This window comes from Stegostoma tigrinum, chromosome 36, assembly GCF_030684315.1.
Source record: "Stegostoma tigrinum isolate sSteTig4 chromosome 36, sSteTig4.hap1, whole genome shotgun sequence".
In the NCBI taxonomy this organism is placed as follows: Eukaryota; Metazoa; Chordata; class Chondrichthyes; order Orectolobiformes; family Stegostomatidae; genus Stegostoma; species Stegostoma tigrinum.
The window spans coordinates 16,971,548-16,997,215 of NC_081389.1; the positions used below are offsets into that span (position 1 = coordinate 16,971,548).

A 25,668-nucleotide genomic window follows, 5' to 3' on the forward strand; every position below is an offset into this window, starting at 1 on the left:
TTGGTGCCAGTGCAGAAGGCTTTGATTTCTTATCAGATGAAGGGGAATGAGGAAGTTGGTGGTGGGGGGTGGGGGGGTGTGGAGGGAGGAGGGAGTCTTTTGCAATTTGGTGTGCCGGATAAATTATTCCGAACTGTTGCGAGAGAAAGGGGATGGGAGTGGAAGGGGATTGGTCTGTGCCTTCAGTTTTGGGAGGTCCTACCTCAGAACCCAAGCTGGGTTGGCTGAAAGGTCTACAACCTTTCCCCTCTGGAATTCTGGCTTTTGACCTGCAACATCATTAATCATGATGTGTCAAATGACAATCATTCATCATTGAAGCGACAGGATGTGAAAACAGCAGCGAAGGGCTCAAATGACCAGTGTTAACTGAGGCCACTCTCAGTTCTTCTTGACTCCTCAGCAGGCTGCTTTGCTGCCTACTTGCAAAATAAAAGGCACATTATTGGATTTCCTCCGTTCGTTCTAGTTTTTGAAGCCATTTCAGTTTTTACTTCTAGATACTTTCCTTCAGTTTGCACCCTTTTCCATTTCCTCCCACCTTTCGTGAGGAGTGATCCTGTCACTTTGGCAGCTGTCAGTGTCTGTTTAGTATCTCCCTCGCTTGATCATTCTCCTCGTCTGAGTTAAACTTCACCTGTCTCCTGCTTTTCTCCCCTTTAAGATGCTCCCTAAAACCAACCTGGATTAAGTAAGAACCAAAACAAAGTTGCTGGAAAAGCTCGGCAGGTCTGGCAGCATCTGTGAAGAAAAAAATCAGAGTTAACATTTTGGGTCTGGTGACCCTTCCTCAGAACTAGCAGACTTTCCCATTCTGAGGAAGGGTCGCTGGACCTGAAACAGTACCTCTGCTTTTTCCTTCACAGATGCTGCCAGACCTGCCAAGCTTTTTCAGCAACTTTGTTTTGGTTCCTGATTAACACAGCATCCGCAGTTCTTTCAGTTTTTAATTCTGGATTAAATAAGCTCTGTCATAAGAGCTCAGTGTCAATTTCGTTCTAAGTTTTGTTTTATTTGCTTGTAGGATCTGGTCATTCCTGGCTAACTAACAGTTTATTGCTATTCAGCTCTGATAAAGAGTCATTTAGACTCAAAACGTCAGCTTGCTCTCTCTCCATGGATGCGGCCTGACCTACTGTGATTTCCAGCACTTCTAGTGTTCAGTACAGATTGCAGCATCTGCAATAATTTGCTCCTAATTTATTGCCCATCCCTAGTTGTCCAGAGGGCAGTTATGGGTTAACAAGGTCTGGCAGCATCTGTGGAGAGAGAAACAGGAAGTTAGCATTCCAACTCTGATGCAACACTTCACATTTTTTTTCAATGGTCGTATCAGACTCAAAATGTTAACTCTGTCCCCTCTCTCCATTGATACCGCCAGACACTCCATTCCTCATAGATACAGCCAGACCTGCTGAGTTTCTCCAGCAATTTCTGTTTTTATATCAGATTTCCAGCATTATAAAAGCTGGCCACATGGCTGTCAGTCTGGAATCACATGTAGGCCAGACATGGTAAGGATGGCAGTTTCCTTCCCTAAAGGACATCAGTGAACCAGATGGCACAATTGCAATTAAATTGCCACTTTATTTAACTGCAGAAATTTTTTTAAATTGAGTTCAAATTTCCCCATCTGCCCTGGTAGGATTTGTAACCACGTCCCCAGAACATTACTGGGCCAGGGGAGGGTTCAGAATTTCGAGTCCAGCAGTGAGTACTACTATATATGGACAGCTATTTCAATTCAGATTGATTACATCAAGCCCTAAATGGTTGTCCATGCACATGTGTAGCCATAACCAGCAAAATCACTGGCTCCAATGAGTTTCGGGGTGAGTTTGCACCGACGTAGTTAATGTCATTGTGCTCCATGCATAATAGCGTCAGCACCAGTGCATGGGCATGCTGCCCACTTTTATTGAATCAGGTTTTGAAAGAATCTGCCCTTGCTGTGCAGTGGCTTTCTCTCATGCTTCCCCCAGTGCCCCAGCGTCTCCACATAGTGCTATACTCCTGGGCGCGGGCACCTGGTTAACCGTCACAGGCAGTTCCCCCATCTCTGCCCACTCCCCTGCAGTTCCATTGCTGTGCGTTTGCACAGGTGGGCTCATTGCTGCGTTGGTGGTGTTCACTGTAAGCACGGCCATGTCAGTGCGTACATTGGGATCCTCCCCTACTCTTTCAAACAAACCAAAAACCATATTAAACAGCCCCTAACTGGGGAAGTGAAACAAAAACACAAGCAAGCAAACTGACAAAAAGCCAATGGAAACTGACTGGATCAAGATAACACTGGCGCATCCCAGTCCCTGCAGTACCCACCAATCTCCATTCCAGCCCCAGCGTGTCCTGTCATTTTTTCTTAGCATACCGTAATCTATGGGCAATGCAGAGAACACTGTAGAAACTCAGCAGGTCTGGGCAGCATCCTTGGAGAGAAAAACGGTTATTGTTTTGAGTTCAGTGTGATTCCCCTTCAGAACCTCCCTCTCTAGTTCTGAACAGCACCTATATGTAGGACTCAAAGCATTAACTCTGTTTGTCTAAACACGGATGCTGTCACGGATTTGCTGAGTTTCTCCAGCATTAGAATTATAGAATCCTTACAGTATGGGAACAAGTCCTTCAGCCCAACAAACCCGCACCGACCCACAGAGTATCCCACCTAGACCCATCTCCAAACACTAGGGGCAATTTCCCATGGCCAATCCACCTAACCTGCACATCTTTGGACTGTGGAAGGAAACCAGAGCACCCGGAGGAAACCCGCACAGACACAGGGAGAATGTGCAAACTCCGCACAGACAGTCGCCTAAGGGTGGAATCGAACGCGGGTCCCTGGCGCTGTGAAGCAGCACTGCTAAACACTAAGCTATCTCCAACACATGCAGTATCATGCCTTAGTTCATCTCTGGGTCCCTGTTTCACAGGGAGTTGAATAAGTCGCATTAACCCTGTGAACCCCTAGACTTTCCTTTTATTGGGTTCACCCTGTGCCCCTTTGCCAGTGTTTATGATGCCTGCTGCAGCTTGGGTGACAGTTGTCCACAGTAGTGGGTTCCTGAGCTTAGCCAAGGATGTTCATTTAAGAAGGCTTCATTCAGCATGACTGTGGTAGGTCACTGCGGATTTCTCAATCGTTTCCGGCCCCCCTCGCATGTGGCAGCACAGATGTTTATCAGCTGTGCGAGGCTGTGGGATTTGTCCCCGTTTCAATGTTTGTAACAGCTTTGTCTGACAGGCCTATTACTTTCCATTCAGCCTCTGTAAATTCAATCAACATTCCCAATGTGACAAAGCAGCCTGGCTAATATAAACCATTTGAAGTTTCCTTCAAGGCCAGGGCAAATTAAATTTCCTCCTTTTTCACTGCTAATCTGTTAACAAATTTCCTTACACCACTACATTGATTCCTGCGCAACTTTTCAAATTCACACCGACTCACACAAGATGTTTGATTTTTGGTCGCGTTGTTCCTAAATGATGTGGAGGTGCCAGTGTAGGACTGATGTGGACAAGGTCAAAATTCACACAACACCAGGTCATAATCCAACAGGTTTATGTGAAAACACAAGCTTTAGGAGCCTCAGACTTTTTTCAGGCGTTAGTGAGAAAGTGAGTCAGTAAATATGGCATTTTATAAATTCCCACTTGAGAAATAAAACCAGCCTGACTCCAAACTCAAGCACAAACAGATTTTAAACAAGGTCTCACATCTAACATGCATTGTCTGACCTAAAACATCACCTCTACTTTACACTGATAAAACCCTTAGTTCTCTCAGGACCGTGACTTGAAAGGAATTTGGGGATTAAAAACATGTATTAGTTAATTAAATCAGTGATAATGGGAACTGCAGATGCTGGAGAATCCAAGATAATAAAATGTGAGGCTGGATGAACACAGCAGGCCCAGCAGCATCTCAGGAGAACAAAAGCTGACGTTTCTTCCTAGACCCTTCATCAGAGAGGCTCTCTGATGAAGGGTCTAGGCCCGAAACGTCAGCTTTTGTGCTCCTGAGATGCTGCTGGGCCTGCTGTGTTCATCCAGCCTCACATTTTATTATATTAGTTAATTAAAACCTTCTAACTGATTAAAGATTTAACAGCATCTTCAGTTTGTTTAGTACATCTTATTCACAGGTGTGAATCTTTGACCTTTTCTTATAAATTGTGTATCTGACGCTACCGCTGTCACTAACACCTGAAGGACTGACGCTCTGAAAGGTTGTGTTTTCAAATAAACCCATTGGTGTATAACCTAGTATCGTGTGATTTCAGACCTTGTTCCCAAATGGTTGCCCTTTGCAGACAGTAGGAATGAGGGTGGTATTTTGAGGCTTTTCAATGTGGTATTGCCCACTACACAGCATGATCCCATCTCCCTTTAGCTGATGCACTCTACAACTGGTCTCCCCTGGTCTTCAGGGAGCCAGAGAGGTTTCCTGGAGTCTCATGGCATTTGATTCTTGCCATTTTTGATGAGTCGAAGTGGTCACAGTGAAGAGGGTGAATTTTCATAGAATACTGTGAGTACTGTGTACAATCCTCATCATCCTGCAATTGGAACAGTGTGATTGGACTGGAGGTAGAGGGGTGACCTCATAGAAGTTTCTAAATTCATGAGAGGCATTGATAAGATGAATAGCAAAGGCCCTTTTCCCAGGGTAGGGGAGTCCAAAACTAGAGAGCATAGGTTTAAGATGAAGGGGAAAGGATTGAAAGGGAGGTGAGGGGGCAACTTTTTCACCCAGAGGGTGGTGCGTGTGTGGAACGAACAGCCAGAGGAAGTGGAATAAGTGAGTACAATTACAACATTTAAAAGATATTTGAACAGGTACATGGCTTAGAGGGATATGGGTCAAACACAGGCGAATAGGACTAGATCAGTTGAGGAAACCATGGATGAGTTGGACCGAAGGGTCTGTCTCCATGCTGAATGACTCTATGACTGACTATCTTGAGTTGCCAGACTGGGGGCCGAGGTGGGTGAGTGAGTAGAGGGATAGGTGGATACAGATATGAGTTGGGGAGTAGGATGCAGTGGGTAACACAAGTCTTGCTACCTCACGAGATTCAGTCTGCTCCATCAGTGCGCTGTGGCACTCCACTTAAACTAGAGCCAAAGGACAGGGGCAAGTGCGGAGAAGCCGAAAGGTTGCTGACCAACCTGATGGCGAAACAATTCGCTACGTTCTTCTCTCTCAAGTGCTTTTTAAAACTTGGACTAGGACGTTTGATCAAAATGTGTTCAGTGACAGTTAGGATTGAAGAGGGTTATAAGCTGTGATACCACGGGAGCTCAGTGCCACATCTCTGAAATCAATGAGGAAAATGATCATTATATTAGCAGCATTATATTAAATCATATTAGCAGCATTTTGTGATGAAATATGAAGTCCTGATGTATGGAGTGTCTATAAATCAGGTTATTCAGTGTAGACAGGAGCACCAGTTTAAGTTGCAGTATTAAACTCAGCGTGATCCTAGGTCACTCTGTGTTGATTCGACCAGCATTGAGTCATGTGTGAGCACGGTTAGTATGCCATGACTCAGCTTCTCGGGTTTTCTGCCCTCCCTTACATCACTTTTCACATGGCAATGTCTTAGAACCGCAGAACCAATTTCATGTGTGGGAGCCCTCACACTACTCACTTGCAATTAGGCACTCGAGCCTGTTCTTTGCAGTTTCATGGCTGTCAGGGTCCTGACCACATTTGTCCCCCCAGGCCAGCTTCGATGAGCAACGAGCACCTGCATTGATGCGGTGTTTGGTGCTCCCAAGGTGTGTTTATCCAGCCAAACTTGATACTGAGCCCTTTTAGGACACAGGTGACTGAAAGCTCAGTCAAAGTGGTCTGCACCATGGAACTGGGATGAAAGGGAGGTTTACAGAGGGATTGGCAAAGCTTGCAGGTGAAATCAATGCCATGGGGAAACAATTACAAATGGTAGGGTTCTGTATCATCAAGAGGGCCAATGACAGAGGAAGGTTGTGGGACTGGAGGAGCGTACAGAAACAGGGGACGTTGGGAGCTTTGCGAACACAGGCGGAGATGGTTAAAACAAGGAACCTTTGACCTTTATCCAGCCGTCATCACTGAGGGCTCGGTTGGCAAGCAGACAGGGCACAGTCCAATCTAGGATATGGCAGCAGTAACCTGGATAAATTTATTGGGGATTCGACGGGGTGGGGGGTGGGGGCTGCTCTTGGGGCTGTACTGTCCCCACCTCTGAGCTAGGAGACCCAGGTTCAAGTCCCACCTGCTCCAGAGGCGTGCAATAACATCTCTGAACAATTTGATTAGAGAATGCTAAGCGAGAAAGGACTCTTGTGGTGCAATGATATCCCTGCCTCTGAGTGGGGATACAGGTTGTTAGGCTGAAACTTCCTAAAGGGTCGTTTAAGGTCCAATCAAAATGTTTACAAGAAGACACACGCACTTTGATAAGAAGCAAATTCATTAGCTTAAATTACTTAACATGTACATTCAAGACTTATACAAACTAATGAGTGAATATTATGTAGAGTCATCGAGCATAGAGCCTACAAAGTAGGTGGCCTCAGCACATTTACTTGCAACAAATGAATCATAACAATGAGTCTCACTGCCTGCTGCCCATTGGGGAGCCCACTTTGCGAAAGCTGGTCTGAACAACTCTGGGTTCCTGGTACCATTCGCAATGCCAAGCAAGTAGGGCAGAGTCCCTGACATCAGCACTGTGCTGAATCTAAGATTGCATCACCATTCCCTTGGCACTTTCAATACATTTCTAGACATTCCATTACACAGAAAAAACATCTCTAGGTGGCACTATGTGATGGTCCAACAGGACAGTTTTGTGTCACATGGTCACTCTATTCATTAACAGGATGAGGGCATCACTGGCCAGGCAGCATTTCTTGCCCAGAGAACAGTTAAGAGTCAACCACATTGCTGTGGGTCTGGAGTCACATGTAGGCCAGACCAGATAAGGATGGCAATTTCCTTCCCTAAAGGATGCTAGGGAACCAGATGGGTTTTCCCCCCACTCAGCAGTGGATTCATGGTCTTCATTACACCCTTAATTCCAGATATTTATTGAATTCAAATTTCACCATGGTAGGATGTGAACCCAGGTCCCCAGAATGTTGGCTGAGTCTCTGGATTAACAGTTCAGCAATCATACCACGAGGCCATTGCCTCCCCCAACTGCACCCTGTGGTCACAATGGGCTGTGTTTCCATTTGGCCTCTTTTCCACTTACTTTCCCACCTAATTTCAATCGCCCACTGTTACATCCAATTAACCCCTTAATGATTAAACCCTTAACAGTCTGGTTGAAGATATCATTTTTTAACACAAGCACCACAGAGACCCAGGTTCAAGCCCCACCTGCTCCAGTGGTGTGCAATAAATATCGCAGAACAGATTGATTAGAAAATATCGATTTGGGATTTGGAAGTTGGGAGGCTGATGAGGATTTGCAAATGGTACCAGTTCAGTTTGGAAAACCTGGTCAGCATGGACAAAGAATACACAGTGTGGAGCTGGAGGAACAGGTCAGGCAGCATCAGAGGAGCAGGAAAGTTGACGTTTTGGGTCAGGACCCTTCTTCAGGGGCCCTTCTGAGATGCTGCCTGGCCTGGTGCATTCCTCCAACTCCACACTGTGTTATCTCTGATTCCGGCATCAGCAGTTCTTACTAACCCCATCAAGGATGAAGGGTCTATTTCCATGCTGTATGATTCTATGACTCAAACTAATGGATCAGGATTTCACTTGGAAGTGTGGTCGCTAGAAAGGAAGTCTTCCTAGATCCTGCTTCCCCCAGACTAGGTCAGGAATATTTTGACCTGATTTTTCGCCTAAAGACCACATGGGACAGAATTTTGGTTCATTTTTGAGGAGATTGGGAGAGACTTCTGTTCAGGAAAAGAGTCAGGTGTAGCTCGCACGTTCGCACGTGATTGCATTTGTTCATTACCTGTGCAGCACAGATAAGAAACCAACTTTCATGGACAGGAAGTTCTGGCCTCACTCCTGGTTTATCCTGAGTTCCAATGTCTGGGCACCATACTTAAAAACCCGCCAAGAGGCTTAGCTCTCTGCAGCCCAGAAGCATCTGCACCCCCACATTTTAGTCATCTCTCTTGGCCTCACTGCCACCCACTCTCAAACCCCCGAGACTCCCTACCCACGTCCTTGAAAGTTAAATGTGCCTTTAAAGTGAAATGGCTTACTTCTTGTCCAGATCCATCCGTAACAACTGACCACAGGTGTCTGTATCTGTAGAGTTATCCTGAGCCACACCTTTACAGAAGAAATTGTAAAAGGAATCATTAAGATGACTCATCTCCCTTTGTAGGTTATCAATTTTCTCCATCCTCTGCTTCATGGTGGAGGATTCCTCTTCCTCTTTAAATTTATTTCTTCACTTTGTTTTCCTTTTAATCTTCTCATATTTCCTTACCCTTTATTCTCCCTGTGTCTCCTAACCAGCTACTGTTAGCTGCAGCTTCTGCAAAGTACACAACAGTGTGAGATTTCCCTTTAATGGAGAGCCTAGGTTAGAGTGCTAGTTACCAGGAGTTACCATAAAGACCCCAGCTTAGAGTGTTAGTAATGTGTGCTTTTCATAAAGACCCCAGTTTAGAGTGTTCGTAATGTGTAGTTTTAATAAAGCCCTCAGTTTAGAGTGCTTGTTTCATGTAGTTATAACAAAGAACCAGGTTTAGAGTGCTACTTACATGTGTATTTAATAAAAACATTGGTTTAGAGTGCTAGTTATGTGCAGATTTAATAAAGAGCCTGGGTTAGTGTCCTGGCTCTTTGTGGTTAATGTATATACCAGGTTTAAAGTGCTAGTTACGTGTGAGTTTAACGTACAAAATGATCAGAGGATTAGATGGGGTGGACAGTGAGAGTCTTTTTCCGAGGATGATGACTTCAGCTTGTACAAGGGGGCATAGCTACAAATTTGAGGTGTGATAGCTTTAAGACAGATGTCAGAGGCAGGTTCTTTACTCAGAGAGTGGTAAGGGCGTGGAACGCCCTGCCGGCCAATGTAGTTAACTCAGCCACATTAGGGGCATTTAAACAGTCCTTGGATAAGCATATGGATGATGATGGGATAGTGTAGGAGAAGGGGCTTAGATTAGTTCACAGGTCGGCGCAACATCAAGGGCCGAAGGGCCTGTTCTGCGCTGTATTGTTCTATGTTCTATGTTCTAATCCTGGTTTAAAGTGCTGTTTATGGGTGAGTTAATATAACCCTGGTTTAGAGTGGTAGTTATATTTGAGCTTAATATAGCCCTGGTTTACACTGTTAGTTATGTGTCAGTTTAATATAACCCAGGTTTAAAGTGCTAGTTCTGTGTGAGTTTAATATAACTCTGATTTAAAGTGCTGTTTATGGGTGAGTTTACTATAACCTTAGTTGAGAGTGGCAGTTATGTGTGGGTTTAATATAACCCTGAGTTTAGAGTGCTGGTTATGAGTGGGTTTATTGTATGAAGTTAAACAGCAATATTGTAAATAAAGTAAGGGCTCCACTTGAACGACAGTTTTATTGCATTCCAGAAAATGAGAGAAAGGGCCGTGTGTGGAAATATAATCCTGCTTATTGCACTCAGATTGTGATCTCCATGGCCAAAGGTTCCTGTCAGAGCTGGATCTCCTGCTAAAGCCAAATGGGAATTCACTGAAACCTTTGTGCTGTTAATTTTGCAGGAATAGTCATGTTCTTAAAACCATCTGACTGGGATAAGCAAGTGTTGCTTGCAGAATCAAACAGCATTTCCAGTTGTTGTGAGCAGGGCAAGAGGCCTGTCCAGACTTCAGCAGCTTTACACTGAAGGGTCAGAGCTTAAAAAGCAGTTAGTGTGAACCAATGCAAAGCAGGATATGTCATATTGACACCTGTTTAGTGGGGCCTATACTATCCATTTGCTTTTCTTTTTGAAGCGAGCAGAACAAGTGTGTCCAAAAATAATCAACAGCAACTGCACAGCTCATATTCCCCGAGATTTATATCTTTTGACCAGCTGAGGAAGACTAATACTCTCATCCTTATTCTAAATTCCTTCCATGACTTGCACACCCCCCACTCTAATGCCCCATCTCTCCAATGTCATCCAGAGCCATAACACTTTCAGTTCTGGCCTCATACAAATCCCCAGTTTCCATTGAGCCCCTACAGTGAGGAAAAAGGCCATTCCACTCAATGAATCCACACTGGCCTCCAAAGAGCATCCCACCCAGACCCATCTCCATCCCCCTACCCTAGCCCCATAACCCTGCATTTCCAATGGCCAATGTACCTAGCCTGCACATCCCTGAACACTACGTGCAATTTCCCACAGCCAATCTACCCTACACTGCACATCTTTGGACTGTGGGAGGAAACTGGAGCACCTGGAGGAAACCCACACAGACACCGAGAGAATGTGCAGACTCCATACAGACTGTCGCCCAAGGGTGGAATCAAGCCCAGGACCTTGGTATTGTGAGGCAGCAGTGCTATCCCCTAAGCCAGTGTGCCACCCATCAACTACCTTCAGGTGCCTGGGCCCTAAGTTCAGGAGTTCCATCATCTGCCTTGGCATCCCTCTTTCTACTTCTCTCTCTGTCCTCCATTAAACACTCCTTCAAAGGAACCTTCTTTGCTCATTTTGTTTGCTGCTTCTAGCATCTTCTTCATGATAAGTGGTGGCTGATTATATATTTCTACTACATGCCACTGGTTTCCTTTAATATGTTGAAAGGTGCTATCTGGTCATTAAGGGGAAAATTTCTTCCTGACCATGCTCCTCATCATTTTATACGGACCACCAGCAATATGATTGACGTGTTACTGCTCTCTGGGCAATTAAGGTTGGGTAGTAACTGCCCTCTCTGGGCCAGTGATGCCCACATCCCACAAAAGAATGAGAAAACGCTTTGAAAGTTAATGTCCATCCAAAGTTCATTGAGACAGAATGAGAGTGGGGAAACACAGCCCAGAAAATGTAGTAAGCCCCTTTCCGTGCTTCGGTTTTCCTACTTCCTGTTATCAGATGTGTCACTTCCTGACAGGGTGGCAGAGAGACATGCCTTTCATTCAAAATGGTCAAAATGGTAGGCATTGAGGAGACAGAATTCCCATTGGAAACCCTTCTGCCTCTTCTGTCTTACAGGAACACCGGTGAACAGGATCCCCATCATGGCGAAGCAGGTGTTGGACTTGTACATGTTGTATAAGCTCGTCACGGAGAAGGGTGGACTCGTGGAAGTTATCAACAAGAAGATTTGGCGGGAAATCACAAAAGGCCTCAACTTACCTACCTCAATCACCAGTGCAGCCTTTACACTCAGGACTCAGTAAGTAGCAGCTACTCTGTAACCACGTCAGCAGCAGTCATTTCTCGGCAGATTTTCAGCTACATGTTGGGTGAGACCCCTCCAACCAAAGACACAGTCCCCCCCAGCCACAAGTGCAGGAGGCACATGGGAGCTCCATCAGCTCATTGATTACCTTGTTAAACTTTCCAACTTCAACATCCCAGGTCAAAGTCTTTAAAATCTCTGCCCTCCCACCCCCCCAAAACACACAAACACACACACACACACACACACACACACACCCCACCTACACTCTCTCTCTCTCACAAAAACACATTCCCCATGCACACACACACACACACACAAACACACGCCAATACACACACAAACACACACACACCCATATGCGCGCACACACACAATTTCCAACCTTCCTCATCTCAGGTCAAAGTCCTTAAAATTTCTGCCCCCCTCCTACCCCCAAATGCACACAAACACCACACAAACATACATCTGAAGATATGGAATTCATGAACGGATTTATGGATTCTAATTTTGTTCCATTTTCCAGGTCTAGATTTTGACATCTTAGTTGATTAAGGATTTGTGCAGGATTTGTACAGTATAGTAGTGTGTTATTTTCTCCATATCGCCTGAAGTTCACATTCTGAAGTAGTTTCATCCTCCTCAAACTGCACCACATTTGTATTACACCAAAATGTGTAATAACATTAAAAAGACAAAAGTTAATGTTGCTCCTGAGCATTCTTAATAAGATAGATAAATTAATGAGGCAAATAGCTGTACATGGATATCATATGATTACAATTACAGACGCATAGTTACAGAGTGACCAAGGGTGGGATTTGAATATTTAAGGATATTCAATATGTAGAAAGGAATTGCAGAAAGGAAAGGAGTTGAGGTGGTGTTTTTGGTAAAAGGATTGTAATCAGTGCAGAAAGGACATTGACTCGGGATCTGTAGATGTAGAATCAGTCTGGGTGATGCTAAGGAACAACAGGAAGTGGAAAACATTACTGGGAGCTCTTTGTCAGCCTCAAACAGGATGTGACTAGAGAAGCAGGTAACATGGCTTAGAAAGTGTGGACACTGGGAAGTTGTTTCTGTTAGGCAGGGAGACTAGGATCCATGGACACGGCCTTAGAATTAGAGGGGCTAAATTTAAAACGGAAATGAGGAGACATTTCTTCAGCCAGAGAGTGGTGGGCCCGTGGAATTCATTGCCATGGAGCGCAGTGGAGGCCGGGATGTTAAATGTCTTCAAGGCAGAGATTGATATATTCTTGATCTTACAAGGAATTTGGGGCTACGGGAAGAGTGCGGGGAAGTGGAGTTGAAATGCCCCCATGATTAAATGGGGGAGTGGACTCGATGGGCCGAATGGCCTTACTTCCACTCCTGTGTCTTATGGTCTTATGGTTTGACAAGGCTGTTACAGTCATCAGTGATGTTCTTAAACTATGTACAGTCTGAGCAAAACACATCGGTAAGAATATTTTGAGGATTCATTCTTGGTAAGTATGCAAGATTTCTTTTTGTAAAGACCCGTGCATTGAGGAGCCAACTCAGGAACAGGCTATCGTAGATTTGATATAGTGCAATGAGAGGGGGTTAATTAATATTCTTGTTGTGCAGAGTCATTTAGGGAAGAGTGACCATAACGTGATAAAATTCGTCATTGTGATGGAATGTAAAGTAATTCAATCTGAAACTGGAGTCCTCAGTTTAATCAAAGGAAACTGCAAAGTTATGTAGTGTGAGTTGGCTCAGAATTGGCTGGCAGACAGGAAACAGGGAACATTAATATTCAAATCCTTTCTTACCTACAGGTGAGGTGCCAAATAACTGGACGACTGCTAACATTGTCCCATTATTTAAAAGGAGAGGCAGGGGTAGACCAGTGAATTACAGGTCAGTCTAATTTTGGTGGTGGGGAAGTTATCAGAAAGGATTCTATGGGACAGAATATACCTGCCCTTGGAGAGCTATAGATTAAATGAGGGATGGTCAGTGTGGGTTTGTTAAGGGAGGCTTGTGTTTGAAAAATTTGATGAAATCTTTTGAGGAGGGAACCAGGAGGGTTAATGAGGATAATTTGATACATGTTTCTTGGAGCCAAGCAAGGCTTTTGATAAGGTATCTCATGGGCAGACAGGTCAAGAAAAGAAGATGCGATTCAAGAAAAAGGGGAATGTTGGATCCAAAATTGGCCGAGGGCCAGGAAGCAGAGGGTGATAGTAGAGGGGTCTTTCGGTGACTGGAAGTTTGCTTCCAGTGGTATCTTGCAGGGCTTGTGTCATCTATCATGTATATGATTCAGACGTAAATATAAGGGCAAGAATTGTGAAGAAGTTTGTGGATGACACAAAAATTGATAGGGAGGTAACTAGTGAGGAGGATAACCACAAATAGCAGCATGATAGCAATAAATTAATCAGCTGAGCAGTGCATTGGCAATTGCAATTCAACCTGGAAAAGTGTGAGGTAATGGACCTGTGGAGGTGTAACAGGGTGAGGGACAACACATATTTCTGGAAAGTACAGATGACCAGAAGGATGTTGGTGTACGTATCCACAGCTTCCTGAAGGTAGATAAGTTGATTAAGAAAGCTTATGGGATGCTTGACTTTATTGACCAAGACGCAGAACATAAGATTAAGCATGTTATGTCAGAACTTTATAACACACAGCTGGAGTAGTGAATGCAGTTCTGATCACCACATACCAGAAGGATGTAATTGCCCTAGAGGCGTTGCAAAGGGGTTTTAATGGGATGCTGCCCTGGGCTGGAGAGTCTGAGCTATAAGGAAAAATTGGATAGACTGGGGTTGTTTTCCACAGAGCGGCAAAGGCTGAGAGAGGACCTGGTATAGTTTATAAGATTATGAGGGGCATAGATGGAGTGGAAAGAGAAGACATTTCTTCCAGTAGTTGGGACGACAATAACAAGGGGGCATAGGTTTAAGGTAAGAGATAAAAGGCTAAGAGGAGAGTCAAAGAGAAGTTTTGTTTTTAATCCAGTAGGAGGCTGGCACCTGGAACTTACTGTCTCAAAAAGTGATTTGGGTCAGAAATTCTCATAACATTTAAGTCTTGTTTCCATATTCTCTTGTACAATACATGCTCCTGACTGGGAAGATATTACTTTTTTTTATTATTGCTGAGAAGCTGTTTAAATGCTGCCATTCGCAGTGTTTAATGGACATCCAGCTGGAAGTGAAGAGAAGGCAGAAGAAGATTTGTCAGTGGAACAGAATGCCAGAGGAGAAGACAATGGTCACATGTCTTTCTCCATTTACACCCACTCCTGTATTATCCTTGGTTTTCTTTAAAGCTGGCTCTTGTATATCTGAAGAAATTATCTGGCTGTAGGAGGGGTTAGGAAATTTCCTGCCCATCTGCTGCGTTGATGGACCAACCAGCCAGAGCCCAGCTGTTATTTCCAACTCTTTGTGTTGCTGAGGGGGTTCGCAACATGTTGACATGGTTAAGAGGTGATGTGATTGTGAACAGAGACCAGAAAGAAAACCTTTTCTGTTTTCACGCTGAGGGTGGGAGGCTGCAGATCCAGAGTGCATGCCCACATTTACACATGGGTCTGGCAGCACAAGGAAAGAGTAAGGGGGTGGGAGGTTGCAGAGTGGGCCATGATGGAGAGTAAGCATCAGCCTGGATACAACTGGAGGGAGTTTCATATCCAATCGAGTCACTGTGCCTGAGGTGAGTGTGGTGCAGTGAGAATCTGCTTTCGCTTCTGTACGTGACCCCAAGACTGTACAGCCATACCGCAAAGAAAACCCCTATCATGTAGTAGAGCCTTAAGTTGGAAAATATTGGCAGCACACTGAATGAGATTTGCCATTCCTGTGCATTCTCTGTCTACATTCCCCTCACCAGTTCTATTTGTGGTGCCTTGGGCATTGAAGGCAAGGTTGACATTTATTGCCCATCAAGAATTGCCCTGAGTGGTAGGTCAAGCCACTTTAGAGGGCAGATAGGAACCAACCATATTGGAAGTATTAATATTTGCCATCCTGCCTTCACCGTCTGCATTTACGGTATGTTTGGGGAGGGAGGGGGAATATTCGGTTCCCAAAAGCAGTGTCACAGTCACTCAGAGCACAGAGAACCATGTAACACACACCCCTTGTCCTCCCGCAGATACATGAAATACCTCTACCCATACGAATGTGAAAAGCAATCACTCAGTTCGCCGACAGAGCTCCAGGCAGCAATTGACAGCAACAGGCGCGAGGGCAGAAGACCCAGCTACAGCTCGGCTCTCTTTGGCTATTCTCAGTGTTCGGCCACCCCACTTCTGTCACCTGCCAAGGTTCATCTGTCGTCCCTGAATGTTCCCACCTCCAATGGAATCCACCTCTCTCCAGGGCAGCTCATCAAAAAAGGTAAGTGGTGATGTCGAGGTTGTAAGGGCATTGGTGAGGCCTCTTCTGGAGCACTGTATCCAGTTCTGGTTGCCCTGTAACAGGAAAGATATTATTAAATTTAAGATGGTTCAGAAGAAATTTACCAGAGTATGAAAGGTTTGAGTTATAAGGAAAGGCTGGGGCTATTTTCACTGGAGCGTAGGAGGTTTACAAATCACAAGAAGTATAGATAGGGTTAATGGTTAATTTTTTTTCCCTAGGCTGGGGGCTTTTGAGACTAGGGACCATATTTCTAAGGTGAGAAGAGAAAGATTTAAATCAGAGAGGAGAGGAAAATTCTATACCCAGAGGGTCATTTGCATGTCGAACAAACTTACAGAGAAAGTGGTGGATGCAGGTCCAGCTGCAACATTTAAAAGACACTTGGATAATTAAATGAAGAGGAAAAGTTTGGAGGGATATGGGCCAGGAGCAGGCAGGTGGGACTAGTTTAGTTTGAGATTATGTTTGGCATGGACTGGTTGGACTGAAAGGTCTGTTTCTGTGCTGTAAGACTCTATTTGTTACACTTGCACCAGTTGGACACCACATTTGGGAGAGTCCCCCATCTCCACTACCTCCTACAGCTCTACAACCGAAACCTTGCTAATTCTGGCATCTGACAAATCTGTGTAGATCACCAATACACTGTCATGTCTCCAGCTACTTTGTCCCTTCCCCCTAAAATCCCCTCCCTAAATCTCTCTGTTCTTGACCGCACCCTCCTCCTTTAAGCCTCTTAAAACCATCAAAATTTTGGTTCATCTACCTCGATATGTCTTTACATGGCTTTGTGTCAAAAGCTTGTCTGATTTCAGCTCCAATGATCCACGCTAGAAACACAGAAAATTCAGAGAAACGCAATGATGTTAAACGTGCAGCAGACAGTCCCCGATTTGTAAATATCTGGCTTACAAACACTCACACTGAGAAACGAAATCCCACATTCATATTAGTTTCAAGGATCCCACGTGCTTTTACTTATGAACAGCTATTTTATACAATATTCTGTTCCGGCTTGTATACAAATTGACTTGCAAATGTACTCAGTATTAAAACTTGTTTGTAGCCTGGGAACTGCCTGTACCAACATGTAAGGGCTGGTTATCAGGTGGACAATAGTTAATCTTTTTAGAAATAGTTTTGTCTTTCATGTTTACACTTCCCCAAGATTTGAATTATTTGGGGCCTCAAAGAATGTCTCAGGCCCCTTTCGGGTTAAGCTGACGATTTAAGGTCATTTCGAGTGAACTTGAGGGAGATCACATTACCCTTCAGTGGTTCCTCCAGATTCAGATCCTTCATTCTCAGGCAGGGTGGATCTTTGACCTTTAGCAACTCTGTTATCCTCCAATCCCATCTCATGAGCAGAGAGAATCTCCTCCACCGTAGCTCCACTGACATTAAATGTTATAAGAGAACGATAGCGCCTGCATTTATAGATTCTATAGATTTCAGATTCTACTTTGTACCCAATGAAGCATCCTTTAAAGTGTAGCCACTGAAGTAAGCTGAGAAAAATAACAATTTAATTTTATAATTTTATAAAAACCTGTCTGTCTTCTCCTCCATCTATCTGCTCCTCCCATCCCACTGACCAATCCCCACCACTCCCTACCTGCACTCACCTATCACCATCCCACCAGCCTTCCCCAGCCCCACCCCTCCTCTCTATTTATTTGGGAGCTCCCCCCAACCATTCCTGAAGAAAGGTCCCGAAATGTCAACTTTCCTGCTTCCCCTGATGCTGCCTGTGTTCCTCCAGCTCCACACTGTGTTATCTCTGACTCCAGCATCTGCAGTTTCTACTGTCTCCAGTTTAATTACTGCTAGCTCCAACAACTTTTTTTAATCTCGACTGTGGAAATGCCTTCGTTTGAAATATGGGCCTGAAATTATTTATGCCCACTTGAGGACTCAGTTTAACATCTCATGGTGCTTCTGATGACTAGGCATTCCTTCATTTCAGCATTGAGACATCACCCACGATTTTGCACTCAGCTGTCTGCAGGGAACCTGACTCTGTAACCCCTTAACTCAAAGACGAGTGTCAGGCTGGTTTGGATGAACAGCTTTTGAGTTGATTCTACAAAGTGTGTAGTTCCCAGGCCTGCAGGCTGATGGAATAAGATCAGTACCAAAATTCTCCTGTCCTGTCCTGTCCTGTCCTGTCCTGTCCAGATGCAGCATTTTAACCACTCACAGTCGGTCTGTTCCAGTCATTATTGTCTGCTGTTCCATTTGTGTGTGCTATTCCAGTGATGGTTCTTGGAATCTGCTGCCGTCAGCAGCCTGTCGGACCTTTATCTGTATCGGAATAAAGTGCATTTTTTTCACAAACGAGCATGAAGGAATGTTACTTGTTCTGTGGAAATGTTTGGAATGTGTCCATTGATCCTTTGAGGTGAAGGTGTTGGTATATTGTCCACCAGTAGCCCTGGAGGTTTGTGCTGTGTCACCAGATTGGCTACATTTTCATAGCCAATAAGATCAAGGTAAATAAGAGCAACAGAGGGCAATGGTTAGTACTGAACCAAACAGACTGAACCAATCAGAGCACAGACTGAGCCAATCAGACTGAAGCATCCTGGCTAGTATTAAACCAATCAGACAGGAGAAGTCCAGCTGGTGCTGAGCCAATCAGACCAGACGATTCCAGGGGTATAAAATTAACTAATCGGTTTTTGAGTGATATTGACTGAAACCAGACAAATGGGTCCTAAATAATAATGAACCAATCAGACCGGAGGATCACAAGTGATAATGAGCAATTCAATCTGGAGGAGTCCGCATGATAATGAGCCAATCAGATTAGAGAATTCTATGTGATAATAAGCCAATTTGACTGGAGGATTCCAGTTGATAATGAGCCAATCAGACTGGAAGATCCTGAATGAGAATGAGCCGATCAGACAGGAGGATCCTAACTGATAATGAACCATGAAGATTCCCTTTCGTATTGAGCTCATCAGGCTGAAGCATTACGGGTAACAATGAGCTCATCAGACTGGAGCATTATGGGTAATTATGAGCTAATCAGATTGGAGCGTTACAAGTGATTATGAGTCAATCAGATTAGTGAATTCTAGGAGGTACTGAGCCACGTGGGTTTGGGAGTGTGAGTAGGGGCAGGCTAGGATAGGAACAGAGGAGTTGCGATGGGGTAGGATTCACCATTTGCCACAGGTTCCAAGCCTGCTCCCAGGGACATATCAGCAGACTGCCTGATGCAGGGAGCAGACACAGTTGGCCGGGGCCGGGAGAGAGCTGGGAGGCAGAGAGTATGGCTGCCCTGCCAACCCTCCCCCTCCCCTCCATCATTTGAGTTTCCAATGTCTGGATAGCTGGGTGGAAATTGTCCAAGAGTACTGGAAGTGTACTGCCCCACCCACACACTCCCCCCGCCCAACCCTATGGAGCAAACATCCAGCAATCTCGTGAGTTACCCCCCTCGGTGAAAATCACCCTGACTTTCTCTCTGTTTTGGCTCCTGCTGTGAGCATATTTTTCATACCTCGTCCAAGTGGGTTTGGAGAGGACTTGCAGTTCATTTACAGCTGGGCGTTTCTTTGATCTTCCTGATAATCCCCGTAATCCCCCCCCGCCTTTTACTTCCGATTTATCTTCTGATTTATCTTTCGCTCTTTTAGACCTTTCTTATCTGATCAAATACATTGGTCCATACCTCCCTGAGACAGAAAGTCTGTAACAGAACAGGAATTGTCCATTAAACTTGTTTATGAAGCAGGACAGTGCGCAGCAGCAGACCATTCAGTCCATCAAGTCTGTGTTGGCTCTTCTGCACAGCAATCCAGCTTGAACCATGGCTCCTGCTCTTTCCCATTATTCTTGCATTTTACTTCCTTCCAGTATTGACCCGGCCCCCTGTCTGGAAACCACAATGGGCTCTGCTAGTGCCACTGTTTATCAGGACAGTCCACTGCATGAAACAGTTTACCCCGTAATACACCTTAAATCTGTTCCCTCAGGCTATCCAACCTTGAGCCATTGAAAACAAGGACTTACTACACCTGAATCATTTATGATTTTGAAGTATTCCATTAAATCTCCTCCTCGCTTTCTCTGCCGGTGCAGAATAACCTTGAACGCCCTGATTTAGAATTATTTAACAGTTGAGGGATACCTGCTGACTCTGATAGCGATTTGCTAAATTCTGCTCAATCGTATGTAATGGGTGGATATTCATTTAGATGTTTGCCATTTGGAGATCAGCTCGAGGACCAGGGTACAGCATGGGGTGGGGGGCATGTTGTGAACTGTGACAGATATCATCCAGTTCCAACATCCGTAAGTTGAATCTCAACGCACCAGAAGGAGGCCATTCAGACTGGAGGATCCCAAGTGGGAATGAGCCAGTCAAAGTGGAAGATTTAGGGATGATAGTGAGTTGATTCTAAATGGTACTGAGCCATATGGGGTGGGAAAAGGAACAGAAATGGATACACTCAATTCATTCTCAATTTATTGTGCCTGCTAATTTACTCTTGTACTCGGTGTCCCTGATAGCCACGTCGAGCTCACTATACGCTTCATTAACCACTCTCACATTTTCCTTCAGAGGACACAGCCGCAGCCTGCTCTTTGACCCCAAGCCGGATCCACGTGCCGTTGTCCCAGGCGGGTAACCATTCCACAGCGCAGGCTGTCACTCTGGAGCAGCTGAGGGAGAAGCTGGAGAGTGGGGAGCCTCCTGAGAAGAGGATGGCCAGATTCGCGGAGGGGCAGCAACGTCTGATGCAGCAGGCCTTGCAGCAGAACCTCTTCGCCATGGCAACCCACGTGCCTATGAGCATCAAGATCAATGGGAAAGGTGAGGCCTGGATCTGAGGTGCTCTGCGCGGAGGGACTGATGGTGCTGCAGTGGTAACATCGTTGACTCCAGACGTAAACCAGAGGTCCCATTCTGGGAATGCAAGTTCAAATCCTGCCACGGCAGTTGATGGGAATTAAAACTCTGAATAAAAAACTGGAGTTGAAAGCTATTCTCGGTAAACTATTGTTGATGGTTGTGAAACAGTCTGCTTTATTAGCGTTTTGGGGAAGGAAATCTGCTGTCCTTACCCGGGTCAGGCCTACATGCAACTGCAGACCCACAGCAAAGCCACTGACTCTTAAATGCTCCCTGGAATGGCCCAGCAAGCCTCTCAGCTCACAGGGCAATTAGGGATGAGCAACAAATGCTGGCCTTACCAATGACCCACCAGAGAACATGCTAATGTCAATCTGGGTGTTCCAGCATGAGCATCTTTGGGAGGTGAGGTGTGTGTAGTTCTAAATGGAGGTCAACCCATCATCAGTCTGTTGTTGTTGGAGACCGGGCCTGGATTAAATGACCCTTCTGAAAGATGGTTTCTGATTCATGATCCATCATCCCCTAACCCCTCACCAAAATTGAATTATGGCCACCCCCACCCCACAATATTTTCCCTCCCTCTATCACTGCTTTCACTTGGCTGTATACAGAGTTTTATCTTCAGTGATGATTGTTATTGATACAATCCTTCTCTAAACCCCAAAATGAAAGTAGCTCAGCCCAAGTCAACTTTGACAGTGACCACCAGCAAGTGCTCCAGGAACTGGGGCCATGGTGGCTCAGTGGTTAGCACTGCAGCCTCACAGTGCCAGAGACCCATGTTCGATTCCACCCTCGGGCGACTGTCTGTGCGGAGTTTGCACATTCTCCCCGTGTCTGTGTGGGCTTCCTCTGGGTGCTCTGGTTTCCTCCCATAGTGCAAAGATGTGCAGGTTATCTGGATTGGCCATGCCAAATTGCCTGTAGTATTCAGGGGTGTGTGGGTTATAGGGGATGGGTCTGGGTGGGATATATCAAGGGGCGGTGTGGACTCATTGGGCCGAAGGTCCTGTTTCCACTCTGTAGGGAATCTAATCTAATCTAATCTCCTCACTGCCCCAGCTCATCCAACAAGATTAGCAACTTCAATGACAGATTAGTTAAAATCAGGCTGGGCCTTAATGCTGAGCTGATGATGTCTGTACTTTGCTAACATCCCTTTAACCGCTGGTGGGGGGGCTCAACAGTACAGCAAGCAGGAACAGGATGGTAGGCTGTGGTCCCCAAAAAGCACTCTGACAGAGCAGGCATCATTTCAAGTGGTGCAGACATGGAGAGCAGAGGCTCCTGTAGAGAGCTAGAGTCACGGCAATAGGTGGTGTGTGTGTGCGTGTGCGTGTGCGTGTCTGCATGTATCTCTCTGTGCTTATGTGTCTGTGTCCTTTCCTGTATGTCTCTACATGTTCTTCTGTACATGTGTGAGTATTTATGTGGCTGTATGTTTGTGAATCAGTGCCTGTGGGAATGAGGGAGAGAGAGAGGGGGATGGATAGATAGAGTACACGACTGAGAAAGAGAGGGAGAAAGAAATGTTCAGGGGGAGATAGAGATGGCATTGAGTATGAGAAAGAGGAAAAGAGGGAGATGTCAATGGAAGAAAAGAGAATAGTGAGAGAGAGAGAGAGTGAGAAATAGACAGCAAGTCATTACAAGGGGGACAGAGAGAGAGGGGGGTGGGGGGAAGGTTAGGATAGAGACATTGGAGAGCCAGCGACGAAACATGGAGGGAAATGCTGAGACCATGGGAGAGGGAGGATGCTCACAAGAGCAACAAACATACAGAGAACAGTGGAAAATAAAGAATATCTGAACATGATAGAGACCCTCGAGGGATCAGCCCCGTACAGGCTGTGGGAAGGAGCAGAAAGCACCAGAGTGTTGAAAGGAGGCAGTCAGTAACTTAAAGAATACGTAATCTTTATGAACATGTGACATTTCAGAGATAAAGGAGTTAGGTACATTTTGATCGTGATAGATATCATCTCAGTGACAGTTAGTTGTGTGATTGACCATAAAGTGGATAAGAGCAGACATTGCTGTTACTTTACAGTCACCGTTCTCTCTGACACACGGGTTTGTAACAGCTACCCTCCGTCCTCAGAATGGTAACGGCCGGTGAGCACGGTAGGTTTTCAGCTCCATTTACTTCTGCTTTGAGGCTGAGGCTTTCCAACCCTTTCATCATCAGGGTAAATTGTTCCAAAGAGCCAAAACAGGCTCAGTGGGCCAAACGGCCTCATTCTGTGCTGCATCGTCTCTTTGATCAAAGAGAATTTAAATAGACAATTGCAAATGCCCCATGGGAGCAGAGCGGGGAGGAAGGCGAGCTGAGAAGTCTGTTGGTATGAGAGAGTGATTGCTGGATACTGAGGGAAAATCGGGACGGGGTATGGCTGGTGACTGGGGGAGGTAAAAGCACAGGGACCATGGTATGATGAACTCATTCATCCCTGTATCTGCACCTTCTACATTAACCCTCTCTATCTCTGTAATCTCATCCAACCCTACAAACCCCTCAGGGGAGGCAATGGTGCTACAGTATTCTCACTGGATTGTTAATCCCTGTGCCCCGGATTACATTCTGGGGACCTGCGTTCAAATCCTGCCGTGGCAGGTGGTGTTACTTGAGTGTAATAAAAATCTGGAATTAAGTCCAATGAATTGATTGTTGGAAATCCCCTCTTAAACTGCTGTTTTGCCAGTGAGCGAATTAATTTTTGGTTAAAGACTGTCCCAGATCTGTGCCTCCCTCTATTACTGTTCTCGTTCACATCCTGAATTGCAATAGCACTGCTCTTCACAGCCGTGCCATCAGATAGCTGGGCCCTAAGCTCTAGAATTCCCTTTCCTCCTCGACTTTAAAACCGACGCTCATTCACATTTCTATTTGGCTGGTGGGTCACATGGCGTGCGGTAACCTTCCTCAAATCTAAGAATGGTCGTTCAAAATGAATCCAGCTAACCCCTTTTTGAACTTGCTGTACAGGCTCTGCTGGCTACCTGACAAGTTTACACATCGAGGCCACAGAGTGACAGATATTCGGCCAATCGAGCTCGTGTCAGTTCGGCATAAACTGACCTAGTCAGTCCCATGGGGTTGTAGGAGCTGCCGATGCTGGAGTCAGAGACAACAAGGTGTGGAGCTGGATGAACACAGCAGGCCAGGCAGCACCAGAGGAGCAGGAAAGCTGATGTTTGGGGTCTGGACCCTTCTGAAGGGGTGTGTTCATCCAGCTCTACACCTTGTTATCCCAGTCAGTCCCATTCCCACTTTTCTATCACCCCCAAGTGTATTTCTCACAAGTCCCCCTCTGATTTCCTTTTGTAATGATTTGTCCCTCCTTCTAGCTCCCATCATATAGCTCAGTAGACTAGACGGTTGTTTTTCAGCACAGAGTGAAATCAACAGTATGGGTTCAATATTCTCAGGTGAGATTACCATGAAGGATAGGGTGAATAGCCAAGGTCTTTTCCCCAGGGTAGGGGAGCCCAAAGCTAGAGGGCATAGCTTTAAGGTGAGAGGATGAAGATTTAAAAGGGCAACTTTTTCACACAGAGGGTGGTGCGTGTGTGGAATGAGCTGCTACAGGAAGTGGTGGAGGCTGGTACAGTTACAACATTTCAAAGGCATCTGGATGGGCACATGAGTAGGAAGGTTTCAGAGGGATGTGGGGCAAATGGGACTAGATGAATTTAGGCTATATGGACGAGTCAGACCGAAGGGTCTGTTTTCGAGTTGTATATCTCTATGGGTCTCCTTCTCAACCTCTCTAATGAGAAAGCAGCCATATGGTCTGGTGAGACTATACAACCTTGCCTTTATCTTGTGGATGGTAGGCACTACTGCCATGGTGGGGGTGGGAATGAATGTTTCTGGTAGTGGATGGGGCATCCCCATCGAACCACTCAATTGCTTCACACTGGCACTCATTGGCCAGAAAGCAAAAACTTCTGCATTTTGACATTCACATGTTAAAAATATCATTGCACGGTTCTTTTCTAATTGCATTTTTCGCTTCTGTCACTAGTTACATGTTAAAGGACGTCTGCCATTCCATCTTGGCCAAAACCTCATGTGACGTGCCCACTCAATCCTTGTGTCTCTGCGTTCTCCCTGACCTCACCCCAAACCCCACGCCCCAACCTTCCGCCCACACCCTTTCTGTTCCCTTCCAGATGATCGACAGGAGCTCGCATTGAACTTGTCAACAAATGGAATCAGCAGCATTAATATGTCGATTGAGATTAATGGCACTCTCTATACAGGTAAGGTGCTGACTCCTCTCAGTCATAGCCTGGCAGGTCAGAGGTCACAATGAATCAGTGCCTCAGAAAGGACAAGCTTAACAGGCCGTGCAGCTTTGTGGAGTTCATGTTTCTAAATGGTATCACTACTCCTTTATCTCTTTGCAGTTCCAAAGTCCATTTATTGTAGACAAGTTCCACACTTGATATTTCTCCAAGCAGAATCCCAGCTCCACGGTTCCAGGTCGGCTGTCCATACTCAATCAGGCAGCGGGGTTGGTCGATGGTTTGGCCAGGCCCCACACACTGGCATCTGCGGGTGTGCCCTCTGGGATTGCCTTGTGCACATTTCACCCTCTACTGATATCTGCTGGACCCGATCTTCCTAGTTTCTATCGATGCCCTTTTGCCTCAAACTTTCTTTCCGCTCCTGAGATAGTAGGAACTGCAGATGCTAGAGACTGTAAGATAACAAGGTGCAGAGCTGGATGAACACAGCAGGCCAAGCAGCATCAGAGGAGCAGGAAAGCTGACGTTTCGGGCCTGGACCGTTCATCAGAAATGGGGGAGGAGAAGGGGATTCTGAAATAAATAGGGAGGGAGGGGGTGCCCATCTTCTATCCGTTTGCCCCACCCTCCCTATTTATTTCAGAATCCCCTCCCCCTCCCCCATTTCTGAAGTAGGTTCCAGACCCAAAACGTTAGTTTTCCTGCTCCTCTGATGCTGCCTGCCCTGCTGTGTTCATCCAGCTCACCCCTTGTTATCTCTTCTTTCTCTTCCTGTTTTTTTATTTGCA

At 45.5% G+C, this 25,668-nt stretch overlaps 1 protein-coding gene across 4 annotated transcripts in view; it reads left to right on the forward strand.

The window, feature by feature from the left end:
- Positions 1-25,668, forward strand: part of LOC125446718 (AT-rich interactive domain-containing protein 3B-like) — a 224,383-nt gene that overhangs the window by 182,377 nt on the left and 16,338 nt on the right. For 3 of the 4 annotated variants that reach the window (XM_048520461.2, XM_048520462.2, XM_048520463.2), the window contains 4 exons: positions 11,158-11,341; positions 15,488-15,732; positions 20,333-20,584; positions 24,803-24,892. In XM_048520461.2, coding sequence (XP_048376418.1) covers positions 11,158-11,341; positions 15,488-15,732; positions 20,333-20,584; positions 24,803-24,892 — 771 coding nt within the window. Of the gene's footprint in view, positions 1-11,157; positions 11,342-15,487; positions 15,733-20,332; positions 20,585-24,654; positions 24,672-24,802; positions 24,893-25,668 lie in introns of those variants that run through there. The other variant, XM_048520464.1, reaches the window with a different exon arrangement.